The sequence below is a fragment of the Phocoena sinus genome, chromosome 15 (assembly GCF_008692025.1).
Source record: "Phocoena sinus isolate mPhoSin1 chromosome 15, mPhoSin1.pri, whole genome shotgun sequence".
NCBI classification, from domain to species: Eukaryota; Metazoa; Chordata; class Mammalia; order Artiodactyla; family Phocoenidae; genus Phocoena; species Phocoena sinus.
In genome coordinates, this window is record NC_045777.1 from 22,678,698 (window position 1) to 22,700,082 (window position 21,385).

The window sequence follows — 21,385 nt, forward strand, 5'->3', positions numbered from 1 at the left end:
GCAAGATGTGTCCAAGGACTAAGGGAAAGAGTGCGGCTGGACCTCAGTGTTGGGAGGTTTGATCTTCATCCTGAGAGCAATAGGGGAGGGACGTCTTCCCATGTCTGTACAGGGAGGTTTTTTTTTTTTTTTTTTTTGTGGTACATGGGCCTCTCACTATTGTGGCCTCTCCCGTTGTGGAGCACAGGCTCCGGACGCGCAGGCCCAGCGGCCTTGGCTTATGGGCCCAGCCGCTCCACGGCATGTGGGATCCTCCCGGACCGGGGCACAAACCCGTGTGCCCTGCATCAGCAGGCGGACTCTCAACCACTGCGCCACCAGGGAAGCCCTCGATCTTGCTTTTCTTAAGCAAGCAGACTGCCCTATGTTGGGTCTCCCTCTTGGTTCTCCTTGGGGTAGGAATGAGCTGGGGCCGCATGTGTGGGAGGACAGTTGAAGCTGGCTCAGAAGGTTTGTGCACAAGACAGGCATTCACAGAATCAGTGTTTTCACTCACCACTAGCCATTCAGCCTTTCAACAGACATTCATGGGGCAGTCACAGTGTGCCAACCAGGGCTGGGGCTGCGACTCGGAGGTAAATCCACCTGGGCCCCTGCCCTCAGGTGTGCGGTCAGAGGCCTCTTTCAGAGCCAGAGGCCTGGGTGGGTGCAGTTTCTAGCACCCCCGTGTCCCCTCCCCATGCTCACCTTTAGTCTCTTCTGCCTGTGCCTCTAGGTGCAGCCACCTGACCTCAGGGACCTGCCGGAATGGGAGCCCAGGATACGAGAGGCCTTCCGCAGCGGCGACTTGGACTCCAAGCCCGACCCCAGCCGGAGCTTCAGGCCTTACCGAGCGGAAGACGGTGATTCCTATGCCTCTGAGGTGGGGATAGGCCTGAGCAGGCGGTGGGGAGGGTGGGAGGAGAATGGCTGAGGCCGCTCAGGATCTTAGCTGGTGATGATACGGGTTTTGAGTATTTCCCTTGGTTCCAAGCTTCCTGACAGCAAGGGCTGAGAGGGAAACAAGGAAGTGTGGGCCATTCTCAGGGCCTGATGAAAGGAAGTTTATAAACTTATCCGAGGAAATTGATCTTGTTCTCCTATACTACTGAATTCCACAGGGAAGTTAATAATTTACGTCATTTAATGGAAACAGTAGTGTGTTCAGCAGGAAGGCAACAATCTCTACAGTCAGGCTGACTGGGTACAAATTGTGGATCTATGTATACTAGTTGTAAAATTGTAAAAGTGTCACTTTACTTCTCTGATCCTCAGTTTTCTCACCTTTAAAATAAAGGTAATGTGTCATAGGGTTGTTGAAAGGATTACATACATGAAAAGCCTTAGCTTAAGGCCTGGTCCGTGTTGGGTGAAGAGGACGAGGACACATCACTGGGCCTCAGGAGACCTGCAGGCTGTGTGGCCTCAGGCATGTTCCCACTCTCTGGCTGCAGATCCTCACCTGTAATATGGGAGGATTAGAGTGGGTGGTGGCTGTAGAATTTCCAGGATTCCCTGGTCCTTGAGGAATTCTGGATGGTTCTGAGCCCCTCCCAAGCCTACTGAGCCTCTCCCCAGCACTTCATAATGAACCTGAGACAGGAAAAGGCTCCTACGGACTGGATGGGGCTTCCCTGAGACTCCTGAACCATGGAGAGTCTCATGTGTGCCCCAACCTGAGCGTCCTTTTCTTCTCAGCATCCCTAGGAAGGCAACTTTTGGTCCCAGGGAGGCCAGTCTGCAACTGTGAAGGGGGAGAAGCTCCCTTGAAGCTGATGGATCAAACTCTTGAAGTGGTCTGAGTGTCCTAGCAGCCATGGCAAAAGAGGAGGGGAGGGGGCAGGAATCATGAGATACTTAGTTCTTATTTTTTGAGAAAAAGAGATAGGCCAGCTCACCTGCAGAGAAAATAATTTCCTACCTGCCCTCAATTATTGTTTCCTTCAGCCACTCTTTACTGAGAAGTCACAATTTGCCAGGCACCACGTTGGGCACTGAGTTTGAGGAAAACACCAGAGATAGGTAGTATTGAGGCCTTTAAGGATTTTTAATAAGAAACAGGCATACACAGGACTTCCCTGGTGGTCCAGTGGTTGAGAATCTGCCTGCCAATGCAGGGGACGCGGGTTCGATCCCTGGTCGGGGAACTAAGATCCTACATGCCTCGGGACAGCTAAGCCTGCATGCTGCAACTACTGAGCCCTCACGCCACAGCTAGAGAGCCCACGTGCCGCAAGTACTGAGCCCACGCACTCTGGAGCTCACGCGCCACAACTAGAGAGAAGCCCGTGCACCACAACAAAAGATTCTGTGTGCCGCAACTAAGACCCGATGCAGCCAAATAAATATTAAAAACAAAAAAACAAAAACAGGCATACAGGATATACCTCAAGCCAGAGTGCCTTCCATTGCCAAACTTTTACATTATTGGCCAGATAACGAGTGTTTGGTTTTTTCACAGAGGGACGTCTTGTCATACCTGGAAACCTTTTATGTAGGTGTTGGAGCTGACATTTCCCTTTTCTGTTTTCCTGCTTAACATGACAGCATAAAAATTTCCCTTTATTAGTAGAAATACTTTTAGAAATCTTAAGTGAAGTATAACATACATGCAGTAAAGCACTCATATTGTAAGTGTACAGCTCAAATAATTTTCATAAACTGAACGCTGCTGTGTAAGCAAATCAATGAACAGAGCATGACCTGGCCCTGGAAGCTTCCCTTCTACTCCCCATCTAGTCACCATCCTGACTTCTAACAAAATAGAGTTTTTTTGCTTGTTTAGCTACAAAGCCTTATAAACCCAATCCCCCCGCCCCTCCCCGCACCAAAGGTAGAGTTTTATTGTCCTTTTTGTAAGGTTTTATTATATAGTCATTATAAACAACAAATAACTATAATAAAGTCCCTAAGCAGCATTGCATAAGGATATGAAGAAGAAAGTCAAGATCACAAGATTATCACATAATTAACCACTGTGAACATTTAGTTTGTGTGTGGCCATGTCCTTCATATTTTTCTATTGAGTATATATATTTTTAACTTTTTACTGAAGTATAACATAAAAATATACATACAGTAAAGGGCACTATCCTTTTTTTTTTTAATTTAATTTAATTTTTGGTCATGCCACGTGGCTTGCAGAATCTTAGTTCCCCCGACCAGGGATCGAACCCTCACCCTTGGCAGTGAAAGTGTGGAGTCCTAACCACTGGACCACCAGAGAATTCCCAAGGGCACTATCCTTAAGTGTGCAGTTATATGGATTTTAACATAAGTATAGACCCATTAAACACATATGGTTGATCCCCAACTTATCTTAGTTGTTTGTAAATTACTGCAATTATAAATGAGACGAACATCTTTGTGAATTAAACTGAGTTTTCATAGTATTTATTTTCTACAAATTTCTGCAAGAAATTATCAAGCTAAAATTATAACAATAGCTAGGTTTGATGTGCACTGTTTCATTTCATCGTCATGACAACCCATGGAGGCAGGGACAGCTGCCGTGCCTGGTTTATACTGGAAGGACAGCTTGGGCCTGACTTACTGCAAAGGGCTCTCGTCCTTTGACTACAGCTTCTCTCCTCCTCCTGCTCTCTCCCTCCTCCTTATCTGTGTCCCTCATCTCAACCCTAGATCAAGGAGCTGCAGCTCGTGTTGGCCGAAGCACATGACAGCCTCCGGGGCCTGCAAGAGCAGCTCTCCCAGGAGCGGCAGCTGCGGAAGGAGGAGGCCGAAAACTTCAACCAGAAAATGGTGCAGGTGGGTGGTGCCCAGTGCTCTCCTGCACCTACTGCAGCCTGTCTTCCCTGAACCAAACCTTAGCGGTCCATGGGTCTTCAGAGGCAGGAATGTCAGGGGAAACCTGTGTCTTCTCGCCCCGTGCTGTACTGGTGCTTATGCATTAGCTGTGCTGGGCTGGAATCCTGGGCTTGTCGTTGACTGTCTGTGTGACCTCAGGCCCATTCTGTCTCCTCTCTGTGCTTCAGTTTCCCATCTATGAAATATTGCCCCGTCAGAGTTGAAAATCTGTATTAGAAAGGCCGTAGGCCTGGCTGGTAATCAAGATGGTAGCTCTGCTAGTAGAAAGCACTTATTAAGCCCTTACTCTATGTCAGGGCACTTGCCACACATCATGTCCTTTAATCCTCATGTTTTCCCCTGTGAAGTGTGTCCCCATTTTACAGGTGGGGAAACTGATGCCCAGAGTGCTGAAGTGCTTTTCCCAGGGTTGCACTTGCAGGGCAAGGTGGGGCTGGGATTCTTTTTTTGTTTGTTTTTAATATTTTTTTATTAGTTATTTTATTTCTTTGGCTGCGCCGGGTCTTAGTTGCAACACGCAAGATCTTCATTGCGGCATGCAGGATCTTTAGTTGTGGCACGCAAACTCTTAGTTGTGGCATGCGTGCGGGGTCTAGTTCCCTGACCAGGGATCGAACCTGGGGCCCCCTGCATTGGGAGCGTGGAGTCTTACCCACTGGACCACCAGGGAAGTCCTTGGGGCTGGGATTCTGATCCAGGTTATTGGCTCCCTCTGAGCCATTACCCCGTGTTGCTTACTAGGGTATTAATGCTGTCAGCCTTCCTCACCCCGAGAATGCCCTTTGCTCTGCATGTGGGTCACCCCTCCCTGCCATCACTGCTCACCCTCCCAGGTGCCTCGATGAATGTGAGAGTTCATGTTGGTTCCTGGTATGGGCTCATTAGATGATGTCATGGTTTTTATAATCAGATAGAGCCGGATCCCAGCTCTTTCGCTGATTGCTACTGTGATTGCTGCTGTTTTTATGAGTCTCTCTCCCCTGGAGTAGCTGAGGGAACTGTTTATTTCAACACAGTGAACTGCTAGTGGTGGAATCCCTGTCGGGGGTCACCACCGGGCACCACCTGAAATTTCCTCTCGGCCCTCGTGTGAGGCCTGGAGTGGGGTGAGTTAGGGTCCCCTAGACAGCTGGGGTAGCTCACCCTCTTGTCCCCCTTGCAGCTGAAGGAGGACCAGCAGAGGGCACTCCTGCGGCGGGAGTTTGAGCTGCAGAGTCTGAGCCTGCAGCGGAGGCTGGAGCAGAAATTCTGGAGCCAGGAGAAGAACATGTTGGTTCAGGAGTCCCAGCAGTTCAAGCACAACTTCCTCCTGCTCTTCATGAAGCTCAGGTGGTTCCTCAAGCGCTGGCGGCAGGGCAAGGTTTTGCCCAGCGAGGGAGATGACTTCCTTGAGGTATGGTTCCCCTGGGACTGGGACTGGGGTGGGGTGGGGTAGAGGAGAGAGGACAGGAGGGACATAGCCCTGGGGCTCAGACACGAAGCATCAGCTTGCAGCTTCCATCCTTGCATTCATTCATTCATTCAGCATCGGTTTGCTGAGAACCAGCTCTTTACTGAGTGCTGTGGCAGATGCCGGGGAGACCGTGGTGAAGACGACAGACTCTGTCCCGGCCTTGCCAGGGGGCCAGTAGGTCTTTCACACTTCTCTGGTATTTGTTGGTTTCCCTTTTTAACAAACCTGAGTCTTGAGCTGGCAATAGGATATAGATGCGTTTAATGATCTGGTTGCGTTGTTTTTGCATTATACGCAAATATGGTACATATTAATGTTCTTTACTCTTTTAAGGTACAATTTATATACAGTAAGGTGCACACATCTTAAGTGTACAGCTGATGCAGTTTTGTAGTATACACCCTGCAGATACGTAGTATAGCATCACCCAGATCACAGTGAGCACATTTCCAGTGCTCCAGAAGGCTCCCGGGTGCCACAGGGGATACGCCCACCCCAGCAGTCAGCACTCTTCTGACTTCTTACACCATGCATTAATCTTGCCTATTCTAGAACTTCATACAAGTGCGTGTAGTCTTTTGTGTCTGGCTTTTTTTTTTTTTTTTTTTTTTTTTGTGTTACACGGGCCTCTCACTGTTGCGGCCTCTCCCGTTGCGGAGCACAGGCTCCGGACGCGCAGGCTCAGCGGCCATGGCTCACGGGCCCAGCCGCTCCGCGGCATGTGGGATCTTCCCGGACCGGGGCATGAACCCACGTCCCCTTCATCGGCAGGCGGACTCTCAACCACTGTGCCACCAGGGAAGCCCCTTGTGTCTGGCTTTTGCTTAATATAATTCTTTGAGATTCATCCACATTTTACCTATAAAAGTAGTTGATTCTTTATTGCTGTTTATTTTTCACTTACGAATATATTTTATTTTTAATGTTACCTTTGACCATGATAATGGACACTGGCTTTCCATTTTTAGTAATATCAACTTCCTTTTTTAGATATGTTTATTTTAACTAGAAAGAGTACGTTGACTTAAAAGCATTACTGATAGTACAGGTAGTATTGGGTGTGGCAGGAAACATGACGAGTGGAGCTTTGGGAATGTGTGAAGCTTGGGAAGGACTCACGCGGCCCATTTGTCCCTCAGCCTGTGCAGGACCCTTTGTCCTCAAATCCCCTTCCTCCTGTCACGATCAGCACGCTGACATTGCTGGGAGAAGGGGGCATGTAAGGACGTCATACCTCAGTCACACCCACCTGAGTTGGCACTGCTCACCTTGGCCTTGGCCTTTTAGGTACAGGTACCTCTGCCCTAGCCCAGGCTTGGCCCTTCTCCGGTTCAAGCTACTCATTCCAGAGCCAATGGGGACCAGTGGCAGTCCCCATGTACCCCTGTCAGGGGTCCCCCAGAGTAGCCTGGGGGATGGTGGTTAGACCTGAATCTGTAGCAGGAGTTTCCTCCCCCACCCCCAGTGGGGCTCATAGGCCACCCGCCTCCTCCCCAAGGGCCTCTAGAGAGAGTTGCTGACCATCTTTAGATGAACACACTCCCTGCTGCCCTCTCCCAGGAATGTCTGACATGGAGGCACCCCTATGAGAAGCACCTGGAAAGCCCAGCATGGCTGCCCCTCGAGCATCACTCTTAGTGACACCTGGGGACTCCTGTTTGAAACCACTGTCTGCTTTAGGACTGTCCCTCCTGTTTGGAAGTCCCACACAAGCCTCTGGATGAAGCCCAGTTTGTTTTCTTTTAATAAATTTTTTTAAATTTATTTTTTTTATATTATAGTAAAATATATTGTACATAACATAAATTTTACCATTTTAAACATTTTTAAGTTTAGAGTTCACTGGCATTAAGTACATTCACATTGCTGTGTAACCATCACCACTGTCCATCTCCAGAACTCTTCATCTTGTAGAACTGAAACTCTTACCCATTCACTCCTTATTCCCCCCTCCGCCTGCCCTGGCAACCACTATTCTGCTCTCTGCTTGTATGAGTTTGACTTCATTAGATTCCACATATAAGTGGGATCTTGTAGTATTTCTCTTTCTGTCTCTGGCTTATTTTGCTTAGCATAATGTCTTCCAGGTTCATCCATGTCCATGTTGTCGCAAATGGCAGGATTTCCTTCTTTTTTAAGACTGAATAATATTTCCTTGTATGTATCTGTCACTTTTTCTTTACCCGTTCATTCATAGACACACACTTAGGTCGTTTCCATATCTTGGCTGCTGTGAATAATGCCACAGTGAACATAGAGAGATCCAGATTTCATTTTCTTTGGATATATACCCGCAAGTGGGATTGCTAGATCGTATGGGAGATCTATTTTTAATTTGGGGGGAAAATTCTATACTGTCTTCCATAGCTGAAGCCCACTTTTGGCTGCTAGGAAAGATGTTTCCCCTCCACCAAAAAAAATGAATTGGCTTCAGGCCACATAGCCTGATTTTAAATCAGGTTGTCTCAGGCAAACTCTCCATATTTGGTGAAAATCTTTCCAGCCATTTCAATGTACTGGGATAACAGAGAGAAACAGAAACTTACTTTAGGAAAAAAATAAGGTGTAACCATAGAAAATAAAATAATATACATGCCTATAATAAATAGAAATATACATACTTACTGAGATAGACATGATAAGAAACATAACCACCCACATTGTAAAAAATACATATATACATAGATATAATGATATAAAGCCCATGTGTATAAAATACATATAAACAAGTACATAATAAAATACAGATAACCATATAAATAACAAACTTGATGTACATTCATACTTTTAAAGAATATGTGTGTCCACACATGTGGAATTAAAACTATATATATGAGGGCTTCCCTGGTGGCACAGTGGTTGAGAGTCCGCCTGCCGATGCAGGGGACATGGGTTCACGCCCCGGTTCGGGAAGATCCCACAGGCTATGGAGCGGCTGGGCCCGTGAGCCATGGCCGCTGAGCCTGCCCGTCCGGAGCCTATGCTCCACAACGAGAGAGGCCACAAGAGTGAGAGGCCTGTGTACTGCAAAAACAAACAAGCAAACAAAAAAAACTATATATATGAATGATAACCCTCATATATTGAGTATTTATAGTGTCCTGGGCACTGTGTTAAATGCTCTATTTGGATAATTGCATTTCACTTTTACACATACCCTATGATGTGGAAACAATTATTATCCCCATTCTACTGCAGATAAAGATCTTTGATTCCTTGTCCTCAATTCTGAAATCCAGAAGCTCTGAGAACTGTGTTTTTTTGGGTCTAACTCAGTTGGAAAAAATTGACCTGACATTCATTTGGCAGCAAAACCTTTATTTACCCCATTTCCTGTTAGTACTCACATGTTTGAAGGGGAAATATTGGTGTCCACGAGCATAGGGTATCTCACCAGATGGGGCTGTTTTACAATATACAGTGTAGGTAACATATTATCTTTCTAAATCCCGATTACTTCTGAATTCCAAGCACACCCGGCCCAAAGAATTTCAGAGAAAGAATTGTGCACCTGTGTATACAGATAATCAAAAGTCAGTATGGGGCTTCCCTGGTGGCGCAGTGGTTGAGAGTCCGCCTGCCGATGCAGGGGACATCGGTTCGTGCCCCGGTCCGGGAAGATCCCACATGCCGCGGAGCAGCTGGGCCCGTGAGCCATGGCTGCTGAGCCTGCGCGTCTGGAGCCTGTGCTCTGCAATGGGAGAGGCCACAGTGGTGAGAGGCCCGCGTACCGCAAAAAAAAAAAAAAAAAAAGTCAGTATGTTTAGATACTGGTGACCAGGGAGGGAACTGGGTATTTATTCATACAGGCCCTGCTCCACCCCACATATTTCCAGGCTCAGTGCCTGACCTGAACCCCAGAAACCCTCTTCATTTGATTTCACCACACTCTCTTGGTTTTCCTTCCACCTCACTGGTTGCTCCTTCTCGGTCTCCTTGGCTGGACCCTCCTTTTCTCCCTGAACTGACCCCTTAACGTCAACAGTTCCCGAGGGCTCAGCCCTCAGGCCACGTCTCTCCTTGACCTTCACCTGCCTCCTTGGGGAGCTTGTCCAGGCACTTGGCTTACATGGCCTTTCTTGCACATTGCGAGTCTATCTAGAATCTACAGAATCTGACCCAGCTGCACTGCCTACCCCCTCACCACCCCCATCTGAGCCATCACCACTTCTTGCCTGGATTATCACTGTAGCCTCCTAACTGGTCTCCCTGCCTCTGCCCTTGCACCCTTCCACCGAGCATCTTCTATTCAAAGCAGGGAGGTACCAAGCCGCGTGTACTCCACGTGGATGGTGCCCCCTGGTGTTGTACAGTATGGAGCTCTGTTGCTACCCTATAAAGTATCTCAACACAGCAGCTCGAGTGATCTCGTAAAACTGAAAGTCAGGCCAGTGTCTCTCCTCAGCACAATCCTCCCCTGGCTCCCATGTCACCCAGAGTAGAAGCCGAAGTCCCTACAAAGCCTGTTCAACCAGCCTTGGTCCCCGTACCTCTCACTTCCTCCCTGGCTCTCTTGCTCTTCCTCAAATAGATGTGTTCCCATCTCAGGGCCTTTGCATTTGCTGTGACCTTAACCTGGAATTCTCAACCTGCACGTATTCATGTGGCTTATTTTTTTTACCTCCTTTTGCCCAAATATCACCTTCTCTCTGAGACCTTCCTTGACCACCCAGTGCAGTACATCCTAGCTCCTTTCCCAGCTCTCTTTTTCTCCATAGCACTTATTATTATGGAACATTCCATATATTTAATGATGTTTCATGTATCAATATTTCACATATTTGTTTGTTTTCCTGCTACTGGAATGGAAGCTCAAGGGGACCAGGGCTTCTGTCTGTCTTGCTCACTGATGTATTCCCAGCTCTGAACACAGGGCCTGGTGCGTGGTAGGTGTTCAATAAATATTTGTCAAATGAATGAATGAATGAATGAAATGAATAGTGAGTGAGCACCCCACTTCTTCTGCTTCACTCCCGTCATAAACTAGACCCTGGTCTCCTGGGCTGGCTCTCGACTCCTGCCCAGAATCCATCAGCAGCAAACCCCTCCGCTCCCAGGAAGGGTCCCTTCTGCCCACCCAAGCCTCTGGTTGCCCTTATCTATAATTATGAGGATGCCTTGTGGCCCTTTATTCCAACCACAGTGCCTACCTTGACAGCATAGCTATTTCGAAGTAGCTCTCAGGGATGCCTCATGGTCCTTGGGGCAGAAGAGATGGTGTGGGGGGTAGAAGGGTCTAACTCTCCAGCTGTGCTCTTTGACCTGGATGGTGCCCAGGGCTCAAAGTTAAAATCTGGGAAATCAGTGCCCAGCTGGGGTACTTTTGGTCCATAAACCCCTTTTCTTTATTCCTGCCTGGCTGTGCAACCCACTTTCTATCTGGGCCACTAGCCTGTATCCCCTCCCCCTGAGGGTCAGACCCCCAGGCATGATGCCCTCCTACCCGCTATTGAGTGTGGTTTTTAAAAAACAGGTAAATAGCATGAAGGAGCTGTACCTGCTAATGGAGGAAGAAGAATTAAACGCCCAGCATTCTGATAACAAGACCTGCACGGGGGACAGCTGGACCCAAAACACGGTGCGTTCTCAGCCCATTTCCAGTCCTGTCCTGTCCGTTTGTTCCTTTGTCTGTTTAGTGATCACGTCTTGCTGCTTTCTGACCCCAGTCCTACACCAGGCACCGGAGCAGCAGAGGGTTATTGCTTGGTCACTGGCCCCAGATGCTCAGTGCTATGGGGTATGTAAGTCACCCCAGGGCAGTGACAGTGGGTCAGATGATGGACTGTGGAGTCTCAGGTGAGAGAGCAGTTAATTCTGTTTGGAGTATAGAGGATGGTATTACAGAGAAGGGGTCATAGGTGGTGGGTTTTGAAGGATGAATAGGAGCTTGCCTAATAGAGAATAGGGAAAAGGCCATTCGGTACCAAGAGAACGGTATATACAGAGATGTGGCAAGGTATTCTGAGTCTGGCTGCAGCTTGGGATGTGCATAGTGGGGGTAAGGACATCAGGCTTGAGTGAGTCGTATGAAGAAGGGCCTTGTGGCCTAGGATCAGGAACCATCAAATCAAGCCACCGGGTAGTATAGAGCAGTAGGGTCAGGCTCCCAGGGGCACCCACAGTAAGCTGGGTTACAGGTGGCAAACAGGTCATGGGCCCAGGAGAGAAGACTGGGTCCAAGTCATGCAGTCAGGGAGCTTCCGTGGTTCAGACTCCCTATCTGGCCTACAGTGGGTCAGAGAAGGCAGATCTTGGGCAAGGAGAAAGACGGAGGCCTAGATGCTGCAGAGCCTCAGAGAAGCCAGGGCCCAGCTCAGATTTAGGTTGAATAATTGCTGTAACTACAGAATTTTGTGTTTTTGTGAGACTGGGTCATGTGTCAGTCTAAGAGGTGGCCTGGGCTGGGCTTTTATGCCTGTTTTACGGGAAGATGACCTGAAGAGGTCGTGGGACTTGGCTGAGGCCTGGTAGAGTCCCAGGCTGGACTCTGGATGAGTTCCCAGCCCAGCCTCTCCTCCTTGCCGCTCCGAAAGCTCCTGACCCAGGCCTTGCCCCCATCTGCAGCCCAATGAGTACATCAAGACACTGGCCGACATGAAGGTGACACTGAAGGAGCTATGCTGGCTGCTTCGGGATGAACGCCGTGGTCTGACTGAGCTTCAGCAACAGTTTGCCAAGGCCAAGGCCACCTGGGAGACAGAGCGGGCAGAGCTCAAGAGCCATACTGCCCTGGTGAGTCTCCCACCTGTCAGAGACATCCCCCTTCTTGTTCCCCTCTCTGCGAAGGCCTCAGCTATCAGACTGGGGAGGAGGATGCCCAAGCCATGCTCCTAGAAGCATAGGAACCCCTTCACTTACCTTGTGGCCCAGAGAGGGCAAGACACTTGCCTAGAGTCACACAGCTAGGGTACCAGAAACAGTGGGAACTGAAGGTCCCTGGGCTAGGGAAGGCAGGTGAGGGACTGGCAGAGGAGCCATGGGGACATCACAGGCGCCTCCGCCGCACCATGAGCTCACAGGTGGGGCCGGAACTCTTAAATGCCTGTCTGCACCTGGTGACATCCTTCATCCTCACACCCAGACTTCTGCTGCCTGCTGTCCTCATAAGGATCCCCTTAAGCCCCTGCTACCTGACTCTGTTTTGCTCCCTCCACCCAAACTGGGGGGCTCCCCTCCCTACAACTCAGATGAGCAAAGGAGCCTTAACCAGGAGTCCTGGATATTTGGTCTTTGCTGTGTGCCTGGAGGCAAGGTGCTGCCCCCTACTCTGGCCTGAGAAGTGAGGGGATGGGCTTCCTCCCGCTCAGAAAGAATGTTCTCACCACCCCAACCCCTACCCCACGCCAGAACTCTGCGGGGCCCAGCTTCCTCCCCGCTGCCCCTGCTGCAGTCTGCCCTCCCAGGCATCACGGGCCCCTCAGAGGTGGGTACCCTGATTATCTTTGTTGGGCAAGTGACAAAACAGGCACAGAGGAGTCAAGCTTCTTTCCCAAGGTCACCCCGCTAGTCAGTGGCAGACCTGACCCTCCCTCCCCAAACCTCTGCCCTCCTGGCTCCTCGTGACTGTGATCCCACCTTCTTCCCAGTTCTCAGACTTCTGGCTTCCTGGTGCCACCGTTCTCTCCTCCCAACCCTCCCTGCTGATCTCACAGCTCCCGCTCCACCTGCACCTTCCACAGTGTCCCCTGCTCCCACTGGCCCCCCAACCCCAGGCGTTCCAGGTGTCCCTCCCGCCATGGGAATCTGACCACAGCTTGCGGGGGTGGGGTACATTGATTCTATAGATTGCACGTTTCCCTCCTGCACCCCAAGATTTGGGCCAAGACAGCCATCACGCTCAGGTGATTCCTGCCCACATTCTTTATGTGACTGTGCATGTCCCCCACTAACCGTAAACCCTGGTAAACACGAAGTGTTGATGAAATATCGTGAGAAGCAATAACTAGGAGCCTCTGCCATTCTGTAGCTATGTGACCAGGGACAAACCTCTGTGAACCTCTGCCTCCTCTGTAAAGTATCGACAATGGTGGTGGTTATCTTGCTGAGTTTTCTCGAGGGCACAGATAATGCCTGAAAAGCCCTTAGCACGGAGCTTGGTGTGTAGAAGCTGTGCTACACAAGCCTTGACTGTGAGAAAAGTTTAGTTCTAACTGAGGAGGTCAATGGAGGTTCCTGGGTGAGGGGTCCTCTGAGAAGAGCACCCTCCCCCTGCCCCCTGCTGGTGCCTGGGGAGGGACGAGGGAGGGCAGAGAGGAGGGTCCTCCTACTGCCAGCCACCCAGGTTGCTCTTCTTTCCGCAGATGGAGCTGAAGGCTGGGAAGGGGGCTGGAGATCGGATAGGGCCCGACTGGAAGGCAGCCCTGCAGAGGGAACGGGAGGAACAGCAGCACCTCCTGGCTGAGTCCTACAGTGCAGTCATGGAGCTGACACGGCAGCTGCAGATCAGTGAGCACAACTGGGGCCAGGAGAAGCTGCAGCTGGTGGAGCGGCTTCAGGGTGAGAAGCAGCAGGTGGAGCAGCAGGTAAAGGAGCTGCAGAATCGCCTGAGCCAGGTGAGGTCTGTCCCAGCCCAAGATGGCTTAAGCCACAAGGGGGAAGTTGCTATAGGCACAGACCAGGGGGAAGACTCCTTCAGGCAGAGATGGATCTGTATACTCAGAAACTGCAGTAGGGACCAGGTCTTCCTCTCTGCCAGTCTCACAGGCTTGCTTTCCTCTGTGTTTTATTCTGAAGCAAGCCATTCTCAAATATGGCCTCTGTTAGTCATATCCTCACAGCTTAGCAGTTTCAATGGAAAGAGAGTTTTCCTTTTCCACAAGGCTCTGATGTGCCAGGTATTAGTCATGTGTCCACACCTAGAACCTGCCAAAACCTCGGAACCAAGAGGTTTCCCATGAAAATTAGAGTCCTCTGACCAAAAGGGGGAAATAGGAAAAACAATCATTGACCATTACAACCCCACTACAGTTAACATGCACCTATCTTATCAAGCTGCTATGCTCCACTGTGACTTTTTCCTTTGTTTATTTTTTATTGCAATTGTATAAGTTAGGACTTCATCTTTATAGACTCAAATATTACAAAAGCACACTCCAACCCACTCCCTCCCTTTCTTGCTGTTTAAATTTATATTCAGGGCTTCCCTGGTGGCACAGTGGTTGAGAATCTGCCTGCTAATGCAGGGGACACGGGTTCGAGCCCTGGTCTGGGAAGATCCCACATGCCGCGGAGCAACTAGGCCCATCAGCCACAACTGCTGAGCCTGCGCGTCTGGAGCCTGTGCTCCGCAACAAGAGAAACCGTGATAGTGAGAGGCCTGCGCACCGCGATGAAGAGTGGCCCCTGCTTGCCACAACTAGAGAAAGCCCTCACACAGAAATGAAGACCCAACACAGCCAAAAATAAATAAATAAAATAAATAAAAGCCAAGCATTTGAAGCCCTTTAAAAAAAAAAAGGGGGGGGGCTTCCCTGGTGGAGAAGTGGTTGAGAGTCTGCCTGCCGATGCAGGGGACACGGGTTCGTGCCCCGGTCTGGGAAGATCCCACATGCCGCGAGCGGCTAGGCCCATGAGCCATGGCCACTGAGCCCGCGTGTCCGGAGACTGTGCTCCACAACGGGAGAGGCCACAACAGCGAGAGGCCCATGTACCACAAAAAAAAAAAAAAAAAAAAATTTACATTCAGAGATTTTTTAAAATCATTAATTGAATCCTAATATACATATTATTTACACTTTGCCTCTCTCACAGAGAGCTGTTCATGACAGAATGCAGAGGCCACGCTCATTCAGTCTAATTGCTGCTTAGCATACCTAGGTGGAGAGACCACTTTGACGTCACTCAGCTGCTGATGTCGCTGTTGCAGGCGTTGTAGCGTGAATTAACATGGTAATAACAACTATTACCGTGCTTGATATAATGACACTTATAAAGATGCCTGTAAGTGGTTGGTTTCGTGATCATTTGTCAAACCCACTCCATTGGTTCAGAACTGCTGCCCACTGGGAAGGTGGCTCTGAGTCCATGATCTGGGTCATCTGGGCTGCAGAGTGGAGCCTGGGGAATGGCCCTGCACAGAATAGGGCCCTGCTCACCATCTTTGCCTGCACATGACTGTCTTCTTTACTCTTGCCCAGCTGCAGAAGGCTGCTGACCCTTGGGTCCTGAAGCACTCGGATCTGGAGAAGCAGGACAACAGCTGGAAAGAGGTGAGTGGGGTGGCAGGCGGCCCATGTGCTGTGCTCCTGGCTACACTGGAAAGTCTCTCACTTTTGGGGAACGTGACAAGGACGATGCTAATCCTGTCCCACAGGTCACACACCCTCACCCCCTTGGGCTCCTCAATCCTGAGGTCTCTACTTCATGGTTCCAGCCTTGAGACCTGTAAAGAGCCCCCTGTTAGCTCCATCCTTCCATGCCTGGGACAAAGGCTAGGTGTTTCTCTGTGTTTCAGTTGTGGCTTTCTCAAAAGCAGAGCCTCCAAAGAGCTGTGTGATCCTGGGCAAGTCACTCTCCCTCTCTGCGCCCCAGTTGCCTCACTGGTAAAATGAGAATCACGTTCTCTGCCTTAGCCCAGCCCTGGTTGTGGAGATCAATCAGCGAAGTTTGCTTCTAAGCCTCAGGTGCACTGTCCATATAGCCACACACTGAGTAACCAAAGGGTGAACATATGGGCCCTTGCTCATGATAGCCTGAGGAAGCAATAAAAGCCAATTCTGGGGAACTGAAGCAGGAGAGGATTTCATTAGGGGCTCAAAAGGGCTGGTGATGCAGGGTCAGAAAACTGGTGCAGGTCTCTGAACCAGGGTGGGGCAAACCCCAAGCAGGACCTCAGGTCTGCTTTCACCTTCAGCTGAGCAGCGACTACTGGGTGCTTTGTTGCTGCCGCTACATTCAGAATACGTTCTAAATAGAGTCTCTTTCCTTGGGTTCCCTCTTGGACCGCTGATTGGCCATGCCTGCATCACACACCTGTGTGTGTGTGGAGAGGGGGCAGGTGCACTGTAGCCAGAAGCTGACCAATGGGCATTCTAGATCAGTGCTGACATCACTCCTGCTCTACAAGAGGCGACTCATGCGTGGGGCTCGGGGCCAGCTCCCACCCAGACCCCCTGTTACCTTCCCTCTGTGTGCTAGTGGCCAGACTGACCCTTTCCTGTCTCTCTTCTATGGCAGACACACAGTGAGAAGATCCACAACAAGGAGGCTGTTTCTGAAGCTGAGCTTGGGGGAACCGGCTTAAAGAGGTGCTAGCAGCCCCTCCCCATGCTCCACTCTGCAGCCCCTCCCCCTGCTCTGCCCCCCAGCCCCACCCTGCAGGCTGCCCTGCCCCTTTGCCTCTCTTCTCTTCCTCTGCCCTGCGCACCCACCACTGCACCTCAGCTGAATTGGGAGAACACTGGGATATGGTTTCTAAAGATTTTTTTTTTTTTTTTTGATGTGGACCATTTTTTTAGTCTTTATTGAATTTGTTACAATACTGCTTCTGTTTTATGTTTTGGTTTTTTGGCCCGGAGGCATGTGGGATCTTAGCTCCTCCACCAGGGATTGAACCCGCACCCCCTGCATTGGAAGGTGAAGTCTTAACCACTGGACCGCCAGGGAAGTCCCCTGGGATATGGCTTTTATGGAACCCAAGCCACTTAGGAGCCGGGAAAGTTTGGGTGATGGCAATTGTAGCCTGTGCTTTTTTTGATTCTGGGCGTGGAAAACTGGGGCCCCAGAATATCCTAGCTGGGGAAGAAACTGTTTAGCTCCTCTTGGGGTTCTTCCTGTCTCTGGAGTTGGGAGAGTCCAGCTGGACATCTATTCCTGGGACTAGTGAGCAGCATCCTCTGGGCCCAGCCCTGTGCTATAGCCAGGAAAACACCTAGGGCTATCAGGACCGTGTCTCCACCATTAGGAAACAATTATGAAAAGATTCAGGGTAACAGAACCTCCCAGGGGCCGTGCGAGTAGCGTGAAGCCAGGTGGGCCCCAGGATAGGAGGGTGGCTCTGGAGTCGTAGTGTGGGATTTGAATTCCAGCACTGTCATTTCTAGCTCTGTGCCCTTGGGCTGTACTTCCCATTTCTACCTACTGGGATAACAGGAACTGCCCCCTGGAGTTGTCGGAGGACTGAATGGTCTGACGTGTGCACTGTTGTCACGTAGGCCTGGCACTTACAATCATCAGGCAGTGCACGTGCCAGGTCTGGGCTGGAGATTAAATGTGTCCTAGCTTGGGTTCCCTCAAAAGTAAACGTTGAGGCAAGGATTTAAGTGCAAATGGTATATTTGGGAGGGGATTCCAGGAAAAGCCTGGAAGTGAGACAGGGTAGGGAAGGCACCATAAAGGAGGTGTTATCAACCAGGATACACGTGGGCAACTGGATCAGCTTCACAGCATCTCTGGGAGCCAGAGCTGAACATTAGTTCTCCCACCTGGGGGACAGGGAGGCTGGTACCAAGCCACCAAACCCCACTCATTGTTTGTTGAGGGCTGTGTCTAGGGCCATAAACTATGTGAATGTCTAGCTTCCTGTGGGTGGAGGCCAAGTGTGCTCCTGCAGACAGAAAAAAGCCCTCCAGTGGAGAATGGCAGGTGCTCAGAGATGCAGTGCTGCGTGTGTAGGTGTGAGTGTGGAGGGGATGAGGGGCAGGGCACCTACAGCGTCTTCCACAAGAGGTGAGCAGGACCGTCATGGTCTGTCTCCCCACTGCCCCACCGCCCCCTGCCCGCGAAGTGCACGGACCAGGGAGGAAGACCAGAGTACGTGCTCCACATGAGGCATCTTCCACTAACTCTGCCCTTTCTCCTCTGTGCTTCCCAGGACCAAATCTGTTTCCTCCATGTCAGAGTTTGAAAGTCTGCTGGACTGTTCCCCCTACCTCGCAGGGGAAGCCGCCCTGGGCAAGAAGCTGCCCAACAGCCCTGCCTTTGCTTTTGTGGGCCCCCAGCCAGTGGACCCGGAGAAGGCTGCGCCGGAACAGCCAGGGCTCTCTCCACGTGACTGCAACCGCCTGGGTGCCCTGGGCTGCCAGGAGCCGGCAGGGAGGCAGATGCAGCGCAGCTACACGGCTCCCGACAAGACGGGCATCCGCGTCTACTACAGCCCCCCAGTGGCCCGGCGCCTGGGCGTCCCCGTGGTCCATGACAGGGAGGGCAAGATCATCATCGAGCCGGGCTTCCTCTTCACCACAGCCAAGCCCAAAGAGTCCGCCGAGGAGGACGGGCTGGCGGAAAGCTCCTACAGCCGCTGGCTCTGCAACTTCTCCCGGCAGCGCCTGGATGGAGGCTCCGGGGGCGGCCCCTCGGCGGCCGGGCCCGGCTTCCCAGCGGCCCTGCACGACTTTGAGATGTCGGGCAACATGAGCGACGACATGAAGGAGATCACCAACTGCGTGCGCCAGGCCATGCGCTCGGGCTCGCTGGAGCGGAAGGTGAAGAGCACGTCCAGCCAGACGGTGGGCCTGGCCAGTGTGGGCACGCAGACCATCCGCACGGTCAGCGTGGGCCTGCAGACCGACCCGCCCCGCAGCAGCCTGCACGGCAAGAGCTGGTCGCCCCGCAGCTCCTCGCTGGTGTCCGTGCGCAGCAAGCAGATCTCATCCTCCCTGGACAAGGTGCACTCGCGCATCGAGCGGCCGTGCTGCTCACCTAAGTATGGCTCGCCCAAGCTCCAGAGGCGGTCCGTGTCCAAGCTGGACGGGGCCAAGGACCGCAGCCTGTGGAACCTGCACCAGGGCAAGCAGAACGGCTCGGCCTGGGCCCGCTCCACCACCACGCGGGACAGCCCCGTGCTGAGGAACATCAACGATGGGCTGTCCAGCCTATTCAGCGTGGTGGAACACTCGGGGAGCACCGAGTCCGTCTGGAAACTGGGTGTGTCCGAGGCCCGGGCCAAGCCCGAACCTCCCAAATATGGCATCGTGCAGGAGTTCTTCCGCAACGTGTGTGGCCGGGCGCCAAGCCCCACATCCGTACCCGGGGAGGAGGGCGTCAAGAAGCTGGAGCCCATCTCCCCCGCCAGCTACCACCAGCCGGAGGGCATGGCCAGGATCCTGAACAAGAAGGCAGCCAAGTCAGGCGGCAGCGAGGAGGCCAGGCTTTCCATGCTCCCCCAGATGGGGAAGGATGGGGTCCCTCGGGATGGAGATGGAGCCACGGTCCTTCCCAATGAGGTAGGTGGGTGGGGTCTGCCCTTTTTCTTGGGAGGTGAGATTGGCTTATAAGGTCCCACTCTTGGTTTTCAAACTCAGGCATGTGGTTTGCGTATTTCAAAAGGTCCTTGTGCTGCTCTGGGATGGGGGTTGGAAGGCCCCAGACCTGGAACAGCAGACCTGATGGACACACAGTCTGAATACAACAGACTGGTGAGCATGGTGGCATACCCACCTGCTTTGCCACCACACCCCAGAGGTTGCCAGCATCCCCTCCAGGGAAGAGGCATTGCCGCTCACTGCCCTCCTGCTACCCAGTGGTGTGCGGGAGCCAGCTGCTTTGGTTCATGAGAGCCAATCGTGTACATCTCTGTGTTTAGTGATGTCACCTTAGTACCTTGAGATCGGCCACCAGGGGAGGATTTACTCCTTGAAAATTAGAAATGCTGCATGGGAGGATTTACTCTGTGAAAATTGGAAATGCTGCAAATCAGGGCTTTTCCTCTTACTCCTGGGAAACTAGTCATTAAACATGTACCAGCACACCACTGCCCTCACCAAGACTCTATCCCTAAGTGCTTCCATTTTCTCTGGGACTGTTTTGCTGCTCACCCCACTCCTGATACCAGTTTCAGATTTAGTTAGGGATCATGTGCATGTTAGTAAAACAACGCATGTAAGTTAGCTTTGCAGAAAGGGAAATTGCAGAGGATCTCATGGAACCCAAGGGCAGGGACCCAAAGGCCCCAGTGGCTGCTCTGTCTCCCTCTCCTCTCTCTTGAGCTTCATTTTCTCTGATGTCCTCTTCCTCCCTCTGTCTCTGTTATATTTGAATATGGTCCAGGTGGGCTCTGCCTACTCTGCTTTTATAACATCTTCCAGTTCCAGCACCTAAGGGAGACTGACTCAAATCCCTCTGTCCCCATTCCACATTTCAGGAAGAAACTGACTAGTGTAACTTGAGTCCAGTGTAACCCCTTGGTCCAGTCAGCTGTGGTCAGGGGTGGTATCATGGTCTGCAGTGCACGGAGTGAAGGAGGGTTGTAGGTGGGGGCACAGAGAGGTGGCATGGGCTGGGATTGACCCACGTGATTTGTACGTATTGTATGTTTAGCTGGTTTCTAGTTTTTCCCTATTATACGTAATGCTGTGGTGAACATCTTGACACAAAAGCATTTTTCCGTATTGCAGATTATTTCCTTACATTTGAGTTGCAGAAATGGGATTCCAGAATAAAAGACTAAATTGTTAAAGGTATTTGATAAGTGTTGCTAAATTGTCTTTCCAAAGACTTTGTTTAATTTCTAGAACCCCCAGGAGTGTATGGTGAGTGCCTTACCTCCCTATACTCTCTGGCTGCATTTAAAAAAAAAAAAAAAACCTTTTAAATATTCATTCCTCTTTTTTTAACTAAGAAAACCCTTTTTGAGGTTAATATACATACTGAGCATATTGTAAGAATATGGCTTATTGAATTCTCACAAACTGAACACACCCATTGTATTAGAGTTCTCCAGAGAAACAAAACCAATAGGCTTTGTGGTTGTGTGTGTGTGTGTGTGTGTGTGTGTGTGTGTGTGTGTGTGTGTGTGGAGAGAGAGAGAGAGAGGAGAGAGAGAGAGAGAGGAGAGAGAGAGAGAGAGAGAAGAGAGAGAGAGAGAGAGAGAGAGAGAGATTTATTATATTGCAAGCTGAAGACCCAGGAAAGCCAATGGTTTAGTTCCTGAGTCCAAAAGTCTGAGAAGCAGAAGAGCCAATGGTATAGCTCCAGTACAGCATATGTAGCTGATGTAGTTCCGATCTAAAGGTCATCAGGAAGGAAGAATTCTTTCTTACTCAGGGTGAGTCAGCCCTTGTGGTCTATTCAGTACATTGACTGATTGGATGAGGCCCACCCGCATTAGAGAGAGCCATCTGCTTTACTCAATCTACTGGTTTAAATGTTACTGTCTTCCAAAAGCATCCTTGCAGAGGCACCCAGGAT

General features: G+C 50.8%; 1 protein-coding gene across 3 annotated transcripts in view; it reads left to right on the plus strand.

The window, feature by feature from the left end:
* SOGA1 (suppressor of glucose, autophagy associated 1) overlaps window positions 1-21,385 on the plus strand; it is a 73,356-nt gene that overhangs the window by 42,262 nt on the left and 9,709 nt on the right. The window contains exons 6-15 of one of the 3 annotated variants that reach the window (XM_032604182.1): window positions 716-862; window positions 3,622-3,747; window positions 4,970-5,200; window positions 10,734-10,838; window positions 11,825-11,992; window positions 13,561-13,812; window positions 15,397-15,468; window positions 16,436-16,506; window positions 18,072-19,422; window positions 19,526-20,658. In XM_032604182.1, coding sequence (XP_032460073.1) covers window positions 716-862; window positions 3,622-3,747; window positions 4,970-5,200; window positions 10,734-10,838; window positions 11,825-11,992; window positions 13,561-13,812; window positions 15,397-15,468; window positions 16,436-16,506; window positions 18,072-19,422; window positions 19,526-19,585 — 2,583 coding nt within the window. In that variant the 3' untranslated portion in view covers window positions 19,586-20,658. Of the gene's footprint in view, window positions 1-715; window positions 863-3,621; window positions 3,748-4,969; window positions 5,201-10,733; window positions 10,839-11,824; window positions 11,993-13,560; window positions 13,813-15,396; window positions 15,469-16,435; window positions 16,507-18,071; window positions 19,423-19,525; window positions 20,659-21,385 lie in introns of those variants that run through there. The other 2 variants (XM_032604180.1, XM_032604181.1) reach the window with 2 other exon arrangements.